General features: G+C 41.8%; 1 protein-coding gene across 1 annotated transcript; it reads right to left on the reverse strand.

Annotated features, from left to right (window-relative positions):
* Positions 1 to 2,207: 2,207 nt before the first annotated feature.
* Positions 2,208 to 20,514, reverse strand: INHBA (inhibin subunit beta A). The gene is made up of 3 exons (XM_049894237.1): positions 20,475 to 20,514; positions 17,475 to 17,988; positions 2,208 to 7,408 (listed from the first exon to the last, which is right to left on the reverse strand). The coding sequence occupies exons 2-3, from the start codon at positions 17,860 to 17,862 to the stop codon at positions 6,555 to 6,557; spliced, it is 1,242 nt and encodes a 413-aa protein (XP_049750194.1). The 5' UTR covers positions 17,863 to 17,988; positions 20,475 to 20,514; the 3' UTR covers positions 2,208 to 6,554.
* Between the last annotated feature and the right edge of the window lie 591 nt (positions 20,515 to 21,105).

Consider the following 21,105-nt stretch of genomic DNA (forward strand, 5'->3'; position numbering starts at 1 on the left):
TTGTGGATAAACCATTTGCCTTTCTTTTTCTTTTTTTCTTACTGTAAGTGCTAATTACATGACAATTAAAATAAGCCTTAAAGATGTGTGAATGGAGAATTTCTAATAAATCTTACTTTTTTCTTGGACCAAAGACAAGACTCGAAATTGGATCAATGTAGAAACTCCAGAACTCTTTTAAAGGAGCCAGCATTTGAGTTAATTTGAGGAGGAATTATTACACTGCTTTATTGCCTTTTGTCAGTTTGGACAACTCCTCAGATAATTGTTTTCTGAGAAAGGATTAAACCTCTATATGAAATCTCTAGATGTTTCCTTTAAAAGATAACATATTCTTTCTGTGTATATGTATACACACACACACACACACAAGCACACACATATATGTGTATTTATATACATATTTATGCATATTCAATATATATTCCTGTACCTGACTTTGACTTTTTTCTTTCAGTTATTTTCTCTTAATTATAATAATGGTAATATAAATCTCATAACAGTGGTACTCATTTATAATTCAGTGGGGTGTTTACTTAGCTCCTAATATGCGTTCAGTGTTAAATTTGGCAGGAAATGAAGGCTAATGCGCACACGCATACGTGCACATAAATATCACTGGGACCACAAAGTAAGATTTGTTCCCCACTTAGTACTTTGGACAAAAGATTTCTTTTAGTGAAACAGATGACAACACAAAGGCAAATGAATAAATATAGAACATAAGTGTAATAATTCTTACTAGAATTTCTCATTTTAAAAAATTGGGAGTTTCTGATTGAATAAAATAAAAATACCTGGACTTGGCATGTCACTTGGAGATAAGCACAAGTGAACTACCAGATGAGTATAAAGTGTCTGTGTTAAAAAGCTAAAAGTGTCTTCAACATGCTATTCCCTCTCCCCCTTTTTTTTCTCAGGACATGAGGAAGTTAACACACAAATAGAAGTATGGAACGTCAAAAAGAAAATTAACTTTAAACTTGAATGTAGACTTAGGTTGGAATCCTTGTCTCAAAGGGAGTTACTTAACTGTGCCTCAGACTCATCTGTAAAAATGGGGAAAACAACGCTTACAGTTCAGGGTGGTTAAAAGGATAATCAGTGGGAACCCAATGAGATGATACTTGCAGATAAACTTGGTTTTCATATGGACATCTAAGAAGTGCTACTTCTTCCTTCGTATAACCTCTGGGTTGGGCATAAATGCTACAGAAAAACTATAGAAAGATCAATTCATTCTTGACTTAACTTTTGTGATTCCAAATTGGTTTTGTCGGCCCCAATGACAGAACTAAATTCTTTCCCATGTATATAGTTCTCTAGCTCAAGTTACACCACTAGTTTGCAGTTTTCTACCCAGAAGGGAAAAGAGGAAGAAGGAAAATAAAAAGAGGAAGGGATGAGAGGAGGGAGTAGGGAATGAGGGAGAGAGAAGGAGGAAGGGAGACAGACAGGAAGAGAGAGTGGGAGAAAGGGAGGGAGGAAAGGAGGAGAGACCTCTTATGTCCTGTGAGTAGTTGCCATTACAGTTTTAGAAAGGGAAAATTAAGAAAATAAATAAACTATAATATTGCTGGTCCAAGCATCTGCAACCCATTACAAACCTCTGCCACAGAAATATATGTTCTTTCTCTCCTACTTGAGTGCCCACTTCAGCTCTTGTCCTCTCTCCCATTCATTCTGTTTCTCATATCCCTCCGGAAAACCACAGTAGGAACTAAATTATCACCCAGCAAAGGATGTGGTGATATGTGTGCAAAGTCGGTCTTGGAAAACCAATAAATAAGCCATAAAATAAAAATAAAAATAAAAAAATAAATCCCAAATAGGTCTTTTTATTTAACATAAGGCCAAAGAAGCTATCAGGCGCTGCTGAATACTGTCCACTAACTGTACAAAATATCAACTGCATGCCTCGCAAACACCAAAATATCCGCTGGAATGCCATAGAAATAAATAACTTCTGCTATAAACACATGAAAACATATCAAACTGTTATCTCTTTAAACATAATGTAAATAAAAAAAAAATTACCAGTACTTCTACACAATAAATATTAAGAAACCATTGACATAGTTGAAATGCACTCATATAAATTAACAACTTTAATTACATTAGCCAAACAGACATTGGTTAAAGAACCGCATGTAAGATGCAAAAAAAAAAAAAAAATCCAAAATAAAAACAAACAACATCAACCAGAAAACATAAAAAGTTTTCGAACAAAACAGGCTTCAGATTATCTTGGCTTTCATAATTATATTTTTCTTTTAAAGAAAAATATCAACCCATTGTCAATGCACTGTTTTTCAAAGCATTTAAATAGAGGGTAAAACCCATTGGGAATTATTACAGAAGAAATGATTCACTTTATGCATAAAAAATAAATAATAATATAGCTGAGACATGTGGTTTGCTTCTGCTCTTGAAGATGTGAACAGCTTCTAAGCATTCATTTTCTCTGAACCATACAACAGCTTCTCAGTGATACAGGGTTTAATTTAAACACATACAATGTCCACCCCCAAACTTTCTGCCCACATCTACAAGTTTCGTTTATTGTGCAGGTTTTCAGGGTGACTAAGTTTCTCTCTGTGCTGAAAAGAGAAGTTGTCAAAAGGCCTACAGGAAATCTTTTTTTTTTTTCAAGTGAATATGATAATTTGAATCTAAGTTTAATACAACTGAGGCATTTTTGTTCTCTGTTCTTTTTTTTTTTTTTAGAGTCACCTCTTGAAGTCCAAACCCACAGGGGTGAAAACAAAATTCTACCTTACAGGAGAATGCAGGAACTCTCTTTGAAAATGGAATGTGGAATCAATCTTAAAGAAATATAAAATGGGCTGTTCTTCAGGGATAAGAAAATCCCAACTCAGTGGCCAGAAAGTCTCCTTACTTTTTTGGGAAAAAAAAAAAAATATATATATATATATATATGTGTGTGTATATATATATATACATATATACATGGAAACCCTGGTGGCGTAGTGGTTAAGTGCTATGGCTGCTAACCAAAGGGTCGGCAGTTCAAATCCACCAGGCACTCCTTGGAAACTCTATGGGCAGTTCGACCCTGTCCTATAGGGTTGCCATGAGTCTGAATTGACTTGACGGCCCTGGGTTTGATTTATATGTATATAGATATATATACATATATATATATAAAATACCAATTGTGTCTACAATGTATTTATTATTCTCAAAAGACGTAGGAGGAGATGATTTTCTGAGATTAGTATGGGTAGATTTTTAAGAACCTAGATGTTCACCCTGGAGAAAGACTGGAGATATATTAAGGTCAGACAGAGCCATCCTTGTTTCAGGAAAAACATCCCATGAAAAACTCAATATGGTAGAATTCAAAAGCTTTTCCTTCTGGCGTTATGCTGCTATTTGAAAAGTGTGGTTGTTCACAAGGCTGCATACCCACCAACATTATTAAAAATTCTATTTCGAGGCCAGATAAATTTAATGAAACTAGGTTAAAGTTTATGGGTGTGTGAGAACCTGATCATTTAATGTCCAATTAAAATATTGTCATATAGGTTTTCATTTTGCTCTGCTTCTAATTACTTTGGCCACTAATCAAACCCATTTTACCCCTAATGCATTTAGGACTTAGGGCTTAAGAAGATGGCATCCATATTTGAGATGAATTGAAACCACGCATGGGTATCTGCTGTCTTTCTAACCTCTGGATTTTTCCACTGCCTTGACTATCTTTGCCATACCACAGTGAGCTGGGACTGTTTCCTCAGGCTCTTTTCACAAGTTCCAGGGTCAGTTCTGGTACCAATGAAGAGACGGTTCAAAACGCTTTTAAAGTTTTTCATGAAAATTTGGAGAGTTGAACGTGGCCATCAACTCCTATCCTTAGAATGTTCCTCCTTACACCTACCCTCCTCACATGCAGGATTTCCTAGCCAATGGTTAAGAGTGAGGGGAAAAGTACCAATTCTGTGTGTTCTCCCTCTCATGTCTTGATTAGAATCCACTTTTGAGCTCCTAATGCAGAACGTTAGGGGTGGACCACTAAACCTAGAAAGTCTATTTGCCCTATAATGAGATTAAATTAATTTGCCTACATATAGACTAGTGTTATAGTTTATTAGCAGTTTTTCAAGAAGAGCTAAATCTTCTTTGTAGTGTTTCTCACTGCTATGTATTTTCCTATAATTTAATTTTTTAAAAGTCTACAAATTGATGTAGAGCTGAAAGCCTCATATTTTTTAGAGTACTGATCACTATAATTCCACCCCCTACTCCAATCATTAGCATTTTTATCCCAATTTTCTAAAGATTTTTGCTAACTTCAAACAGGGCAGCAAAAATAAGGCTTGCATTTTTTAAAAGCACAGGAATGAATAACTTTATTAGTTGTTCTAGGAAAGCTAAGCACTGTGGGATAAATTAGATAGAAACAGCTTTAAGCATGAACTTCGATATCTATAAAACAATGCAGTTGTTTTGTTTTTTGTTTGTCTGTTTGTTTTTGTTTTGCCTCTGATTCAATGCATACAAAGTTCTGCACCAAGAGTTTTGGCTGTAAATCAAAATATTAGGAATTTACTATTGTTCCCATCCTTGTCTCTTCTTATTTGTTCTCTTCCCGCCCCCCACTCTCTTAACACCTTCTCCCCAATTTCTTTAACTTTTAACCATTGACAACAACAATATTTAGACCAGCAGGTATAAGTAATATTTCTCATAATTAAACTTTAATCATAAAAAACATACTGAACTTTTTAGTCTAGCCCAAAGAGTTATTTTTTTTTTCCCCTAAAAGAACATCTGATTTAAGATTGATTCCAATAGATAATATCTTTAAATTGGAAAAAAAAAATCAGCCCAGACTTTTGGTTAATATGGGTTTCCTGTTTTCCTCTGCAGGTGATAACTTGTAAATGTGGGGAATCTGGGGAAGAGAAAGGAGGAAGTTTAACTCCTTTAAATAAAGAGGGCCTTTCCAAACAGTCTCTGGAATTTCCAGGCTTTTGTTTCCCATCTAAATTTTTGAAATGTGCCCACCTAGTTCAGAGTAAAAGCAAAAACTATATAGCCTATCCTTCTTAAAAATACTGTGTTTTGCACACAAACATTCATTGCTTTAAGAACATTAAAAAATGACAGCCTGAAGTGCTTAAATTGTATAAGGACATGATACAATACATGTATATATACACACAGGTATGCATATGCACAAGCAATGTATATATACACATACAAGCATGTAGCATTTCATGAATTTGATTGAACTTGTTTTCCAACAGTGTACAACTACTGTACATCCAGTATGAAATGTCCTGTTTCATGGATGTAAAAGGAGTCAAATCCCCCATCCTCAACCTTGAATCCAAACCCCTGACTCATTAATGGTGAATGATACCAACTACAGACAGACTGTTTAAAGGCTCACACAAATGTCTTTGGTGTATGTGTCTATTTTTTAAGGTACAAAATAATAATAATAATTATAATAATAAAAATAGCTATTTTGTGTGCTGTAGCAGTTCTTTTATAGCTCACATTAAGTGCAGCTCTTAACCACCCCCCACCCGCCCCAAGAAAATACTTGTTAAATAAGGATTAGACAGGTCAAACACCATTGTAGTGCAAATAGTAAACGATAAAAAAAAAAAAAAAAAAAACATTTACAAAATATAGAAATGTTTGGATCCAACAGATGGACAAACATATTCCTTTCAAGTATCTCTCCTTGAAGAAAATAAAAATTAATCAGGTTACTTCCAATACAAAAAAGTCTCTCTTTTTGTTCTCTCTCAGGTAAACAGTTTCAAACCTATTAGGTTGCATAGTTCTAAGATCAAAAGCACCTTAACGAAATATAACTTGGTATTCTTTTCTCCTTGATCCTTTCACTCTTTCCATTCTTGCTCTCAATTTTTTTTTAATGTTGGTTTTTTGTTTTGTTGCAAAAGTGGTACAGAGAAAGAAAGTGTGCCCACCTGCATGATATTGTTATTTCACCAGGATGCGTATGTATGTGGTGTGCGGAAATGCCTGTGTATGTCTTATGTGTGTGTGTGTGTCTGCATTGATATAAACAGATAGTGTCACACAGACATACCTTATGACCTAGGGAAATTGGGTGGGAAAGTGCCTATGAATGGCGCTTTCGAACTCATAGCTGTCTGGGTGCTATTTGGGATGTGATAGTCCACATTATTGCAGACCAGACCAGTTGACTCCAAGGCTCACGCTGGAAGGGAACCAGAGGGGAAAGAGTACCAGCCCCGTCTCAATAACCGACGTCATCAGTTTGACGCTGGAAGAAATGAAGGGCACACCATTCTCCCTTTCCCTCCCTATTTCCAGTTCCTTCTCTGCTTCATCTCTGAGCCCTGGCTAAGGATTTTTCCACATTTTCCTTCATCTGTTTCAGGTTTTGTTCTTACTTTAGGTTTTTTTTTTTTTTTTTTTTTTTCTATTTTTCTGGTCACTTAACTCAGAAACCTTAAAAAAAATTTCTTCATTTTGCCACTGTCTTCTCTGGGCAACACTTGTTCCCTTTCCCCCTGTGCCAGGCAGCCCTATGAGCAGCCACACTCCTCCACTATCATGTTCTGGATGTCCTTTTTGATGATGTTTTGACCATCATCATAGTACAACATGGACATGGGTCTCAGCTTGGTGGGCACACAGCACGACTTGAGGTTGGCGAAGGGGCTGTGGCCCCGCATGCGGTAGTGGTTGATGACTGTCGAGTGGAAGGAAAGTGAGGAGCCTGACGTGCCTGCTATATGGCTGGGGCACTCACCCTCGCAGTAGTTGGCATGGTAGCCAGAGGGAGCGATGATCCAGTCGTTCCAGCCAATGTCCTTGAAACTAACAAAGAACTGTTTCTTACAGCAGATGTTGACCTTGCCATCACACTCCAAGCCCCGCCGCCGCCGGCGATGAGGGTGGTCTTCAGACTGCCGGGCCTGTAACATGAGGAAAGGTCTGTGCGACTGCTCCTTCTCATCCTCCCCTCCGTCACTGCCATCCTTCTTCTTCTTGCCCAGGAGCACCAGGCTGGCGCCGGTCTCCTGGCACTGCTCACAGGCAATCCGAACATCCAGGGAGCTCTTGCCCTGGTCCAGCAACCGCTGGATGCTGCTGGAGGCGGGAAAGATGTGCCAGGTGCTCTTCCGAGCATCTACTACCTTCTCCGATATGAGCAGTTCACTCCTCTCGCCCTTCAAGCCCCCTTCCTCTGCCTCCTCCCCTGCGTCCAAGCTGCCCTGCGGGTGCTTCTGCTGTTGGAAGAGGCGGATGGTAACTTTGGTCCTGGTCCTGTTGGCCTTAGGGACTTTTAGGAAGAGCCATATTTCTGCACGCTCCACCACTGACAGGTCACTGCCTTCCTTGGAAATCTCAAAGTGCAGCATCTTCCTGGTTGTGCCTGAAGATGAAACACAGCAGGGGCACGCATTAGATCCTGAGTTAGCATTTATTCCCTAATTTCCAGCAAGTATGAGTCTTCTGTTATTGACCATCTAGAACAGGGCCCAGCAAACCATAGCCAGTGGGTCAAATTCAGCCCGCCACTTATTTCCATATGGCCAGCAAGCTAACAACGACTTATTAAATGATTGAAAAAAGAAAATAATATTTCACAAGTATGGAAATGACATGAAATTCCAGTTTCATTGTCTAAAAAGTTTTACTGGGACTCAGCCATGTTCACTCCTTTATGTGTTCTCATTGGCCACTTTTGTGCTACAACACACAGTTGTGTAGTTGTGACAGAACCATTCGGCCTGCAAAGCCTAAAATAACTCCTGTCTGGCCCCGTACAGAAATGTTTGTCGATCCTTGTTCTAGAAGGGGAATGGCCTAGACCTGCATGCCTGCTGCAGCCCCCATCAGCTGTGTGTCTGGAGACTAATTACTTTGTCTCCATTTCACCTTCTGTAAAATGGGAATGGCACAAATGACTTTGACGTATAATCTCATAGGTTTGGAAGAATCAAATGGGAAAACGCAAACTGTAAGCTACAACAAGGTATGGAAATATTATTATTCTCATAATAATATTATTATTCTCTTGGAAATTTTACTCTCATGAACATACACAAACACACCCCAGCTGTGTCTGCCATGTGCAGATGGTAGGTTAGCCTCTTCTTCTCTTGCCATGCCCTGTTTAGCCCCCCACCTCCGCCATCATTTCTTTCCTGCATTAAACTAAACAAACCCTTTGCCGTGGAGTCAATTCCAACTCATTGTGATCCTATAGGAGAGAGTAGAACTGCCCCATAGGGTTTCTAAAGAGTGGCTGGTGGATTCAAACTGCCAACCTTTTGGTTAGTAGCTGTAGTTCCTAACCACGGTGCCAAATCTCAAAGTGCAGCATCTTCCTGGTTGTGCCTGAAGATGAAACACAGCAGGGGCATGCAGGGCCCCTGGATTACTCCTCTTTAATTTGCCTGTCTGGTATTGAGTCAGATCTCTCCTCAATCATTCCTACATTAAGCAACCAAAAGAGTATTTTTCACAGGCACATCTGATCATGTCAGTCCTTCTTCAAGGCCCTTTAGTGACATCGACATCCTATTGCCCTCAGGATAGAAGAGAAACTGCCTAGAACTCCAGGGTTCTGCAGAAGCTACTCTTTCCTCCAGTTCTCTGGGGCCTAATTACATGGTGTTTCTTTGAGGTCTTTGAGAATCTGATGCTCTCTTGCCTGCAGATAGTCAAACATGCTGCTCCTTCTGCCTAGAATATTCCTGCTCCCCACCACCACCACCACAAAACACACATCAGTAGTGGCCAACTTTAATGATGTTTCAGTTATCAAATTGAATGGCATTTCCTCTAAGAAACCTCTCCGGAAATCTCCCCCACCCCCGCTCCAGCCAGCCCAGTTTAGGTGCCCCCAAGGTCTGAGGTCCTATCTGTCTCATTCACTGTCATTGCCCCAGTGCTTAGCAGAATGTAGTCAATCACTGGACAAATTCCATTACCGAATGGAGACTTTCTTACAATTGAATTAGATTAAGAGAGGCACCCCTACCTCTGAATCCTTCATGTTTGCCTCCTTCCCTTCTGACTGCAGCTTACTGAGCACCAACAGCATGTTTCAAATAGCAGTTTATACTAATGCTTTGTCCCTGGGTGGTGTAAATGGTTAACATGCTCTGCAGCTAACCGAAAGGCTGGAAGTTCCAGTCTACCCAGAGGCACCTTGGAAGAAAGGCATGGCAATCTACTTCCAAAAAGCCAACGATTGAAAACTCTATGCGGTATAATTCTACTCTGGCTCACATGGGGTTGCCATGAGTCACAGTAGCCCTAATGGCAACTGGTTATCTACTAATGTTACAGAGCAAATCTCTGCACTGTCAAGCAGTTGTATTCAAGGACCATTCAGTTCTTGCCTAGCTCTCAAATTAGAATGGCATCTGCTTACTTCCTTTTTCATAAGCACCTGTATGTTTAATAAACATTGTTTATTCATCTAACCATGTTCACCATAGGGAACAGGTGTCCAGGCTACAGTGGTCTGATTCATCAAATATTTCCCCTCACTTCCATTTTGGCCACTGGGTCAAAATACACAAAGCATGCCCTCTATTTACATGACCACCTCCTGCAAGTACCTGTTTCCAATTATCTGGCTGTCCGTACCTTCACACATATCCCATGCACAAATCTGAGGACAATATTAAAAAGTTTATTTTGTAACTCACAACTCCCTGGGAAGATCTCCCTGCCTAGATTTCTATAGCTAGCGGAAATCCAGGCATACTTATCACTCTCGGGCTCGAGATGTTTACGGTACTATAAATTTTAGGCACAGTTTCAAGTTCTCTGCAGCAGAAGGCAGGCTTTTCTGTGCACTGCGCACTGTCAGTTCTGTTCCTAATTTAACACACTCTGCACACTGTGATTATAATAGTGGTAAATTTACTGAGGGAAGGGCCGAGGAGAGCTGGACGTTTATAAGAAAGGCTCTCTGGAGTCTTTGCATAAGCTTGGTAGGACGCTGGCAAGGATGATGACGATGATGATGGTGAGGGGAGTTCCTCTGACTCCCACCTCATGTCCCTGGCAGGAGTTGAAATGAATAATGAAGCTGGGTTTATGATTAGATCACCAGAGTGTGGAGCCGTTAGCAAGGGAAGCTGTCTTTTTTAAGAAAACATGATGACTCTTTTTTAAAAAACGTGAATCCAGTATTCCTCTTTGCAAAGGAGGGATGGGTGGTGGTTTGGTTGTTGTTTGTTTGTTCAAGAAAGCAAGAAAGAAGATTCCGGGAAGGAGAGCTTAATCATTTAAACCTAAAATACAATCAGCAGCAGAATCATAAGGGGTTGGCTCTCCCAAGACCAGAGAAAAAGGCCGACCGAAGCCTCCAAGACGGGGCGGTGGGAGAGTGGGCAGGTTCCTCCTAGGCAGCATAGGAACGCCTGCCCACCCTGCCCACCCTGCCCACCCTGCCCGAGGAGAATGTTAACAAGCTACCTGCTGTTTCCCCTTCTGCCTCTACACAGCCCAGTTTCTGAAATCCTAAACTGCATAGAGTGTCACTGTAAAGACAGAGAGATAGTAGCTGCTAAATTAGAGAAGGCAGAGGGCACAGGCTTGTGTTTTATTTTTTGAAGAAAGTGTGTGAAACTGGAGCTTCAGACTGATCTCCAGGATGCGAAAGCTCCCTGGGTCTCAGGTAGCGCATTCCTACAGGCTCTGCTCTTACCCACGCTTGACAGGCGGGGTTGAGGGTGAAGGTAGACAGCCCTCAGGTGGATAGAGAGTCCAGATGGTAGTGCTGACCGGCACACACTGGTCTTTCTATGAACACAGCCCCGAGAAGTCTACAGATGCTACGGAGAGGGGGTGCCAGGCAGTGCGGGGAGGGAGGAAGGGCTAATTGGCCAAGCTGAACAAGTGACAGCGGCATCCAAATTGCTCTGGTGGGGCCAGCGAGGCTGCTTGCAGTCACACAGCCCCCAGGACAGCCCCTCATTTCCTGAGAGCAGGTTTCTAATGTGTGAGAGAGCCCCACCTCTTCTTCACAAGCAGCTGTACTTGGAGGCAAATGATTTAGTGTTCCTGAGAGAGGATCATACAAAGAGAGTACTCATTCGAGGGGGCTCAGTCTGTCAGGTGCTGTTATATCAGGATCAGAGAGTTATCATAAAATTACTTTCATCCTGGACTTGGCTGGTAATTAACTGCCTGGCATGGCTGGCGTGGTTTGGGCAGGCACGCACACTGATTGATGCACCGTTTAATTATCTGAACTCAAAGACACTGCTCCCCGCATTTGCCTCCATCGCCTGCCTGCCTCATCTCTCCCCCATATTTCTGACATTTGGATTTTCCCCCTACTAACTGACATGCCTGTCGCCTCCTTCTCCTGGTGTCCATTTCTGGAACTGCTGTTTGTACATTGCATGATATTTTATCAGGCAAAAAAATAAAAAAAACTGAGATCCAATTTCAAGAAAACGCTGTTGCCATAATGCTCAGGAGAACAGGGGGAAGAGAGAGACTCAAGTCTTCCTAATGTCTACCTCATGTGCAGGTACATTTTACAAGTTTTATTGTATTCTTACTTGTTAAGCAGTGTTTTTTTTTTTTTTTTTTTTCCTGTTACAATAGCTTTCATTGCAGAAGGGGGCGGGGAGAAGGAGACTGCTGGAAGCTGAGAGGAAATGATATTGATCAGATCTGCAGGCTTCAGAAATATATAAAAACCCTGAGATTTCTTAGGGATGAAAAATGTAATAAATAACTGGTCAATTTATGATAGTCCCTTTATCTGTATATTCCCCGAGAGAGACTGCTGTACTGCAGTGAAGAGGGTCAAGACGCCCCAATCTTCAAATATCTACGCAGAACAATTGGGAAACAGGGAAAACGTTGCCTGAAGCTGAGGTTCAATTTCTAATCAGTTTCAGGTTTGACTTAACTATCTCTTGCTGTAAAATCCTGAAATGGAAGCTCTCCCATAATGCTTTGTGAGCAGGTACAGCATTAGTTTATACAGGTGTGCCCTGGGTTCCTACACTGTTACCTATCTAGCCAGATATAGCTGGTTGCTTTGCTAACCTTTCATTACCTACTCTCTGATAACATTCTTTTCATCTTCTGTGCTATTTTTTCCCTCCTGAGGGCTTGTGAGGCAAGGCGTGTATCACAGCCTGCTGTGCCTGAGTAATTCACTAAGAAAGTCCCACGCAAACCCATGTGGGTGATAATATTTCATCACTTAAGCTTCTATGAGCCTGGTGGACATATATCAAAGAGCGAGGAAAAAAGGTGCAGGAAAATGGGCACCAGGGATAAATGTTGCACCTTACAGGAAATTCCTTTGAAATGCTGTCGGGTGGGAGGCATGGCACAGAGGAAAGATTGTGTAAGCTGGAGGTAAAAACCCCTAAAAGGATATTTGCAGCAGATTTTCCTTGGCTTTCAGAATTATTCACATGTTTTTTAAATCACTTAATCATGAAGGAATGCCAAGGGTTAAGCAAGCAGCCAAGCCTGGTTGTTCCCTTCCCCTCACTAAGATGCAAAAAGCTACTCATCCCAAAGGCCCTACATCTCAGAATTGTGGGTGCGTAAACACTTCCAATTAAATAAGCAACCCACATGTGCAGCGTTTCCAGGTTTGTGTTTCCTCACCAAGGTTAAGCTTAAAGTATGCTGCCCTTCTACATATGGGTCATAATTACGTCTCTAACGTTAATATGGAAAGCCTTGTTGTTTATATGAGCATTTAAACTCCCCATTGAGGGGAAAGCTTCACTGTAAAAAGTGACTGTTAGTTTAATTTTCCATTCTTCACCAAGGTTTCACTGTGCCTAGTTGTGGGGTTGTCACTAGCAAGAGAATTACCATTTACAACATGTGTGTTCTTTGAGGAACTAGCTTTGCTTTTGGACGGTATTTCTAGGGGTTTCTGCAGAGGGCAATAAGTCAGATCTTAAAGGTTATTTCTCCTCTAGCTTCCAAAAGAGATTCTTGCCTGTAGTAGAATCACAGGTTTTGGTCCCAAATTATCTTGGTTAGTTTTTTAGCCTTAATACCTTTCCTTGGGACCCGCTACGAAACTGTAAACACTCAACCACATTCATCATCCGTGCCTACTATTTAAATGGTGATTAAAAAAAAAAAAAAGTGAAATATTTAGAGGAAAAAAAGGGTTTTAAGTTCCCAAAAGAAGTAGAGAAAATAACCTAAGGTCCAAGCCACTGAGTTTCAGAGACATCTTCCATTCCTGAAAAAAGTTCCTGAGAACTTTTATACTTGGGAGTTTTGGATCTAGGAGCCAGTCAAGTATAAAGAATTCTGAACTTCAGCTAAGAGATCATGCTCAAGTAGATTTTAGCAGAAGAGGGGCCAAGATAAATATGTGTTTTCACAAAAAGTGCCTGGGAAGGTATTACTTCCAGTTCCCCAGGATATCCACCCTAACACTCCCCACCCCCACCCCAATACACCTACTTCACAAGTGCAAACCACGATTAATCTCTTTCTACATCGTGTCTCCACTATTTCTCTCCACACACTCAGTATGGAAATAAATGCATCTTCAGAAGCTGAACACCATGTTCCCACAAGGCGCTAAATAAATAGCTTTTTTTCCTCCCTGTTCGAAGTCACTTGTCATTTGTTGTTGGTGAAAAGTGTTGATAAGGCAGGCAAACTAGGCAAAAAAACAAAACAAACAAAACAAAAAAATCATGGGGGATGGAGGCCTTTTTTTTTTTTTTTTTGTAAAAGCCCAGGCGACCGTATTAGGGAGAGACGTGAGCAAATCAGTATTGCTGATGATTCATGGTCACATTTCTCCACTCTCTGCTTTGTTTGCTTTTAAAATTTATCACTCCTCTGCCGTCCATAGAGCTCCGGAATGTTCACATGTATCACTAATATTCCCATGTCCATCCCTCTGTCTCCTTTAATATATTGTAGGTAGTCATGTTTTCCCCATCCCATAAAATGTTAACTTTCTCTGGAGGATGAGAGGAAGCCAGAGGTAACTGATAATCACTCACATCATGGGCACTGCAGACGGGGGGTAGGTGAAATTGCATTTCCCTGGGAGATAAACTGGCAAGCAGCAAAAGTCTTTGGAATGTGCCCCCTTGTGGCCAATCATTTCCCGTTACTCAGAGAAGAAAGTGTGTAACCCCTAAAAGCATCCTTCAATGAGGGGTAATTCACAGGGAAGTTCAGAAGGCTGGCATGGAAGTAGTAGAAGTCAACTCCATTCTGAGATGGTTTTCCTGAGGTGGGGGAAAAGAGTCATCCAAGCAAACCTTCTCAGACTCCTATTTAAAAAAAAAAGCACTGCAAAATTCTAACTCAAATCTTCAGTAAGTAGTATTTTCCAAAAGAGAAGATTTACGTGTTGCTGTCACCAACACCTGGGCTATATGAGCATTTTCCATATCTTGGTGTTTCATTTGTCTTTCTTTCCCTACCCTTTCTTTAACAAATGTGATCAGTTGCTAAGTTAATAATCAGAATCAGCATATAAATTTGGCAGCATATATAATGTTGGAGACTCAACATTATGTTGTTATTGTACATTAACTGGCCAACTATTGTCATGAATAAAAATAAGATAAAATACGATACAGCAGCCAATAAACTCCCTGACAACTGGCAATTATAGTGGTAGCTGGCTTGGGTTTACCTATCCCTTCTGCCTTCCTTTCAAAGAGATGACATCCCTTTAAAGTCTTAAGGTAAACACTGAGGATTCTGTCACAGCCAAACGAAGATCACACTAACCTTGGCGAGCAATCTTGGGTGACATACATAAAAAGAAAAGCATTTTTGTTTATTGAAATAAATGTCAGAGAGCCTTGGAGCATTCCCTGCTTCGCATTCAATAACAACTCATGTTAGCTTTACAAAGATGGGGCGCTTTCTACCTGAGCATGGTGGGACAAACTCAGTTAAAAGAGTTCTAGGCACTTTAGCTTTTCTAGTCCCTCAGCAGTGGTTACCATGCCTTGGCTTTATTAAACAATCAAAGAGAAGAGGCAAAAATTAAACACGTATCCCAAAACTGAGGAATCTTATAGTCGATATGTGTCTATGGCATGCGAATGAGTGACAACTTTATTGACTAGATTCTCTGCTATACAAAACAGTTTATAAAGAAAAGGAAAATAATGCCCTTTCCTATTCTCCAAAAATCTTGACATTCCACAGAGTTGGAATATTATTTAAGTTGAATTATTCCAAAAGCCACAGAGATAGATCTTTGCTATTCCTTTTCATATGTTCACTACAATCTTCCAGATGATAAACCTCTTTCCTGGGTAGCAAAAACTGCATGAAAATGCTCACATGGTACTCTACTGGGAGAGGAAATTGTTTACTATATATGGACTCATTAAATCTGTGAAATTACGCTAAATCAACTTGAAGGTGATGTGTGAAACTTCTTAGAGAGGAAAAATAAGCAAATATACAAAACTTTTTCTGAGAACCCAGCAGCTCACCCAAAGTCAGGTTGGAAACTCTTCTGGGAGGAGTTTTCCATTACAGGCCTTAAACTTTAGTCAACGTATAAATCAAATGAATCACCTTTTTAAAAAACAGCTCGTTTCATTCCGATTAAACACCTTACGGAAAAGTAAAAAGGACACGACCTCGTATAACTGAGAAAAAGATCAGCACTGAGATGAGGGCCAAAGTACAGAAAGAATGGAAATGGTCGAATTCTTTCACTGCAAAAGTCCCCAAATACCAAGAGAGTGATTTGCTATGAACGTCCAAGAAGTCAAAAAGAGGAGCGTATTGCTAGCATCAGGTGTATAGTTAGATGATTGACGGTTGGGTTCGTGGTCAGTCAGTGGTTGAGGGCATTGGTGAACTTTGTCATAGGATGATGTTAAACCCAACTGAATAGGCACTTGCAACCGAGGCCATCACAGATGGTACTCAGTATATAAAATCATATATGGGGTCCCTTTGTGTCAGGAGACAGTATCCATTCCATATACAGGGCCCAAAGCATAAGTGTTTTCTTTCCGAACTTATGACGATTAAAAGTTGAGAAAAATTGGGTGGCCGCTTGAAAACTCCAACCTGACTCTTTTCCTCAACAAGCTTCAAAAGATAAAGTCATAATTATCATGTCCTTTGAAGCTGCATGGACCAAAATTTTTAGGGAAAGAAAGAAAGACCGCCCCTGCATGAGAGGCGCTTCTGGGGAGAGAGTTTTACTGCCCTGGAAGTTTATGGGGCACTAGGACTTCTCCAAGGGGACGCCATGAAGCCAGCAGACTATCAGCCCCCCAAAAAGAAAGTCCAGGTCTTGCATGGTTTTCTTGAAAACAGAACATCTGACTCAACAGGTTTTCAGGGTTGGAAATTCTGAGTGTTGCCTTAATTGTTTATACTGCTGCAGCAAACTTTTAAACAAAAATGCTGGGAGTCCCTACACATACTTTACTGGCCATATGCTCTACCAAACAAAACAATGGCATTCCTTTCAAAGGGATTTGCCAAAGGGTACAATTCTCTGGAGCCTGGCACTACCACGAAAGTAACATGGCATTAACACGTGTATGTTGCTCAGTCGTGCATGGGCTTGCTGGCATGCAAAGGAATCTGTGTCACATAACTGTACAAATAACCCGGCTCCACGCTTTTGACAGGTATTTTTTCTATTCAGCAACAGGTTAGTGTGTTCCTGGGCTAGTGATTAGGATCTATTTATTAAAGTTCTTCCTCTTAAGGATTGACTGAGAGTTCAGCGTAGTATCCGAGAGCACTTTGTCAACGTTGCATTCCTTGGCAGAGAGCTCTCAGTAACTTTACAGAGAACAAAACTCTTTTTTTTTTTTTTTCCTGGTTCAGTCAGTTTTCCAAAAGTGACTGCTGATTCAATGTCAACTGTCCCCCAAAGCAGCTTTTTCCTGCCTCGAATGTGGTGCCTGTACCATCGTGGACAGTTTCTCAAGGTAAAAATGACTCTCACTAATAAATATCCCCTGTTTCTTCTCTGATTGGACTTTTAAAGGGGAAGGGTTGTTTTAAGACCATGACTTCATCTGTGCCATTCCACCCCATCACCCTACTCCCACCCCACCCCACCCCCCATAAAAACTTTGGATGGGGTTCGGAAGCCTTCTCTGCTTCCATGCACCTGAAAATGCCCCGGCTTGCATCCGGCTCGGCTCAGATCTGGTTTTATAGGCAGGGCGAGGGAGCCCCTCGCAGACCGGCTTCCAGCACCATTGGCCCCAGAGCTTCCTCCCAGGGTGACCGGCTGAGTTTAGCAAGTGTAAGCAAGTCGCCTGCAGCCAGAGCTCGACCTAGAAGAGTCCCTTCTGAGGAGCCCTCTCCCCTCCCTGCCGCCTCTGCGTCCGCTCCCAGCACCTAATCACTAATAACCTCGCCAAGCAGTTTCCAGCTGGAGGGAGAAGTTCCTCCCGGGACTGTCAAAGACAGACCTGGTGCCCCTTTTTTCCTCGGCGGCTGCCAGCACCCACCTGATTCCGCGAACGTGATGATCTCCGAGGTCTGCTCCAGGAGTTCATTCATTTCTGCCCTCCGCCCGATGTCGTCCTCGATCTCCACGTACCCGTTCTCCCCCACTTTGCCCACATGAAGCTTCCTGATGGCGTTCAGAAGCGCCGCCTTGGGCACCGGCTGGGTGACATTGGGTCTCTTCTTCAAGTGCAGCATGTTTAAAATGTGCTTCTTGACGGCCTCTACCATCTCCGGCTGAGAGTTGGGTACATCCTTGGGGAGGGTGGCCAGGGCACAGGCCGGACAGTCGGGGTCTGCACTGTGCCCCTCGGATCCCGGGGTGGGGGAACTTCTCACTATAATCCAGCAACTCGCCAACAAAAATCCTCTCAGCCAAAGCAAGGGCATCCTGGCAGCAAAAGTTGTTGTGATTGCCTTTTTCAAAGGCCCTGCTTTTCCTCCCCCCTCACGCACAGGTTTTGTGTGTGTGTGTGGTTTGGGGGTTTTTTTTCCTTCTCCTCTTCAGTAAATTCTCTGGAACAAGAACAAAAAGTTTTCTGTGAAGTTTTGTTTGCAGGTCCCCTCTCTGAAAGCAGTGAGTGCTGTAGGTTTGTGGCTGTCAGGGAGGAGAGTCCTGACTGTCTCCGAGTAAGAGAGAAGGAGGGAGGGAGGGAGAAAGGGAGGGAGGGAGGGAGGGAGGGAGAGACAGGGTGGGGGAGACAGACAGAGACAGAGAGAGGAAGGGAGGGAGAGAGACAGGGAGAGAGGAGAAGGGGAGAGAGAGAAGGGAGAGAGGGAGAGAAGGGGGAGAGGGAGGGAGGTAGGGAGAGAGAGAGAGAGAGACAGGGAGAGGGAGAGGAAGAGAGAGAGAGAACGGATTGGCCCTAAGTGAGTGAGTGAATGGAAGAGGGAGGGAGTTTGTCTGTGAGTTAAGGCTGTGATTAGGGAGGGAGGGAGGGACAGCCCGTTTTCTGACAGGCTGCCTTCCTTCTGCTCACGGCTCCCTCACACACCTCTCTTCAAATATCACCATTCTCGGGGGTTCTACTTTCCTTTCTAAAGACATTCTCCTAATTTGTTCGACTTCTTTCTTTTTCTTTCTCTGGCCAGTCCCCTTGCTTCACCTTCTTCCTCTTTTAGCAGAGGGGGAAAAAAACCCAAACCAACACACTATCTCAAACAGGGATGACTTGATGTAAAAAGTATGCCCCCTGTGCTCCTCCACCCGACCTAATCACAGTCAGAGGTGGGGAGACACCCACCTGGCCCTGAAGGTGGGGACAGGGGGCTGGTAGGTCCTGACTGACAGGTAGTGGAGGTCAGGAAGAGCGGCTGGGGAGCAAAGGTAGCTGCTTTGGCCAATCGTTCTGGCGTGAATGAATCTGAGAAGAGATGTTCCTTTTCCCCATTCATTCATATTTAAATGTCCAGGGTTATCAACACTGGCAGGGGAACTGAGGGGCAATGCAATAAACTTTTGTTTGGGATCATATGATACACTATACTTTTCCCAACTGCAGAATGTGGCAGGGCATTGAAAAATCCCAAGAGCAAGCAGCGTTTGATATGCCCTGTCCTGTGAAGCTGTTTTCCCCTCTCCTCTTCAGCCTCCCCCTCGTGCCCTGCGCACATTCACACTCACAAATTACAGCCTACCACTGCTTGCCCTGACTTCACAGATAAAATGCAAAATGCATTCGGCCTTTCCCACATAATTTTATACAAATCGTGCACTCCTAAGACTTGAATAACTGGCCCTAGGGGAAAAGTCTCTCTAAAATATATTGGCAAGTCATTTTCTCTGTCATGTGGTAGTTTGTTCAGCCTGTCTCCTACCCGGTCCCCAGCAGTACATTCATGGACAGGCTCCTATACTGCTGCTTTCTGCCTCAAAGGAACAGCACAGAGGAAATCATCACAGATTTTAGTGTCCACAGAAAAAAATGTGAATTTTTAAACAATGACTTTCTGAAGGTTTTTTTTTTTTTTTAATCTCCCCCCTCCACCCCAGTTTTTCATTTTCTGTCTTATGGCTTTTATCTTGCAGAAGTATCTTTAAGAGGTCCATCTGTTAAAGCTTTCCTTCCCTCTCAGTTTCTTTCCCACACATAAGCCCTCTCTGTTTCTGTAGATACAGTCAGTTTACATCTGACACCTAGTGTGTTCACAGCATTATAGTCAAGCAATGCAGTTTAGGTGGAAAAAAAGTAATAAATATTATTACTACAAGTGTCAGAACTGAGGACAAGGAGAGTGAGAAAATTGTGACACTAAGTTCAAGTTACAGTCCAGTTTGCACAGGTAACAATGCTTTTCTGAATGGTATACACTGTTTCCCTTTCTCAAATCAACTGTTTGCAGGACTTTTTCTGCTACCAGCCATCTATCATCACCTTTGGGGTTTTAGTTCCAAGAACATCAGTGACTCTCCTATGATTGCTAAGACTTTATCAACATTGCCTAAAATGCCTCAAGTTTGGTGGGGAAGAGTGAAAAAGCATTGGGGAGCGTTTGTATCATAATCGTTTACCAAAACATCCATGTAATATAATATTTAACATTATTGACCCATTTGGAGTCGCATGTACAGTACCCAAAGCATTTTGTAGTCCAATTAAATTTTACGGGAGACTCTGAAATAGAACTAAAAGCTTAATGACTCAGAACTACTCAGAAGTCCTAATAGTGGCATTAAGATAAGTACAACTTATCAGTATTTGGATTCTCTCTGTATGTGAGGATGTGTGTGTTCTCTAAATTTATTGTTTGCGAATGCAACTCTTAAAAATAGTTTTCTCTTTGGCATGGGTACTTGTATATATGTGCTGAGTGGGTTGCATAAACACACAAATCTATTTGCATGTCCTAGGACTACTAAGAGCTGCATTAACCTGCCTGAGGAATAGAAAAAGGCACAAATCACAACTCCCAGAGACGTGCCAATAAGTTGTAAAACCCCTTCTAGCCCTTCTGATTATGAATGTAGAAATAGCTCAGAAGCAAGAGTTAAAAAGCATTACCTTTCTGGTCCTCTGTCTTTCAGCAGACTCTTGTATCATGTGGTAAGAGCTGTCTGAGTTCCTCTTCATGGTATTGGCACTGGCAAGTTTTATACTGTACTACTTATTTGTACACTCACACATTGGTACCACTCAAACAGAGAGGGCTGGGGCTTTGCTGGGGATTGGTTAGAATCAGCATGACATCAGCGGATGACTGGTTTTTCCAGGGTGAGACATATTTCATAATTCATTATCTAATGGAAAGCCCTGCTAGCCTGCTTATGACAGTGCTGGGTGATACATGGAGCCAGTGAATCCTCTGGCTGTGACTAGAATCCAGCAGATAGAGCTCCCTGAGTGTCCAACTTTCAACTTTTCTTTTACTGCTCTCAGACACACGCGTCTCATTAGATTCGGGTTCAGTTTTATGTCTTCACATAAAACATCTGTTACCTCATGAAGTTGCCTCCGTTTACAAAGTATTGTTTCTTACAGAGATTCCAGTATATATTTTTTAATAAGATTCTGATTTTGCTTTTTTTAATAAGATCCTTCATCCAGGATGACTCTGAAAAATAGGGACGCTCCTAAGGCGATAGGCTTTCCTCCCTTGACTTACACTATTATTCTATGTCTTGAAACTGAATGC

This window comes from Elephas maximus, chromosome 8 (genome assembly GCF_024166365.1).
Source record: "Elephas maximus indicus isolate mEleMax1 chromosome 8, mEleMax1 primary haplotype, whole genome shotgun sequence".
NCBI classification, from domain to species: Eukaryota; Metazoa; Chordata; class Mammalia; order Proboscidea; family Elephantidae; genus Elephas; species Elephas maximus.

Coding starts and splice junctions, on each gene's coding strand:
- INHBA (XM_049894237.1), bottom strand. CDS start 17,862: ATGCCCTTGCTTTGGCTGAGAGGATTTTTGTTGGCGAGTTGCTGGATT. Junction 7,409..17,474: donor CATCACGTTCGCGGAATCAG/GTGGGTGCTGGC, acceptor TTTCATCTTCAG/GCACAACCAGGAAGATGCTG.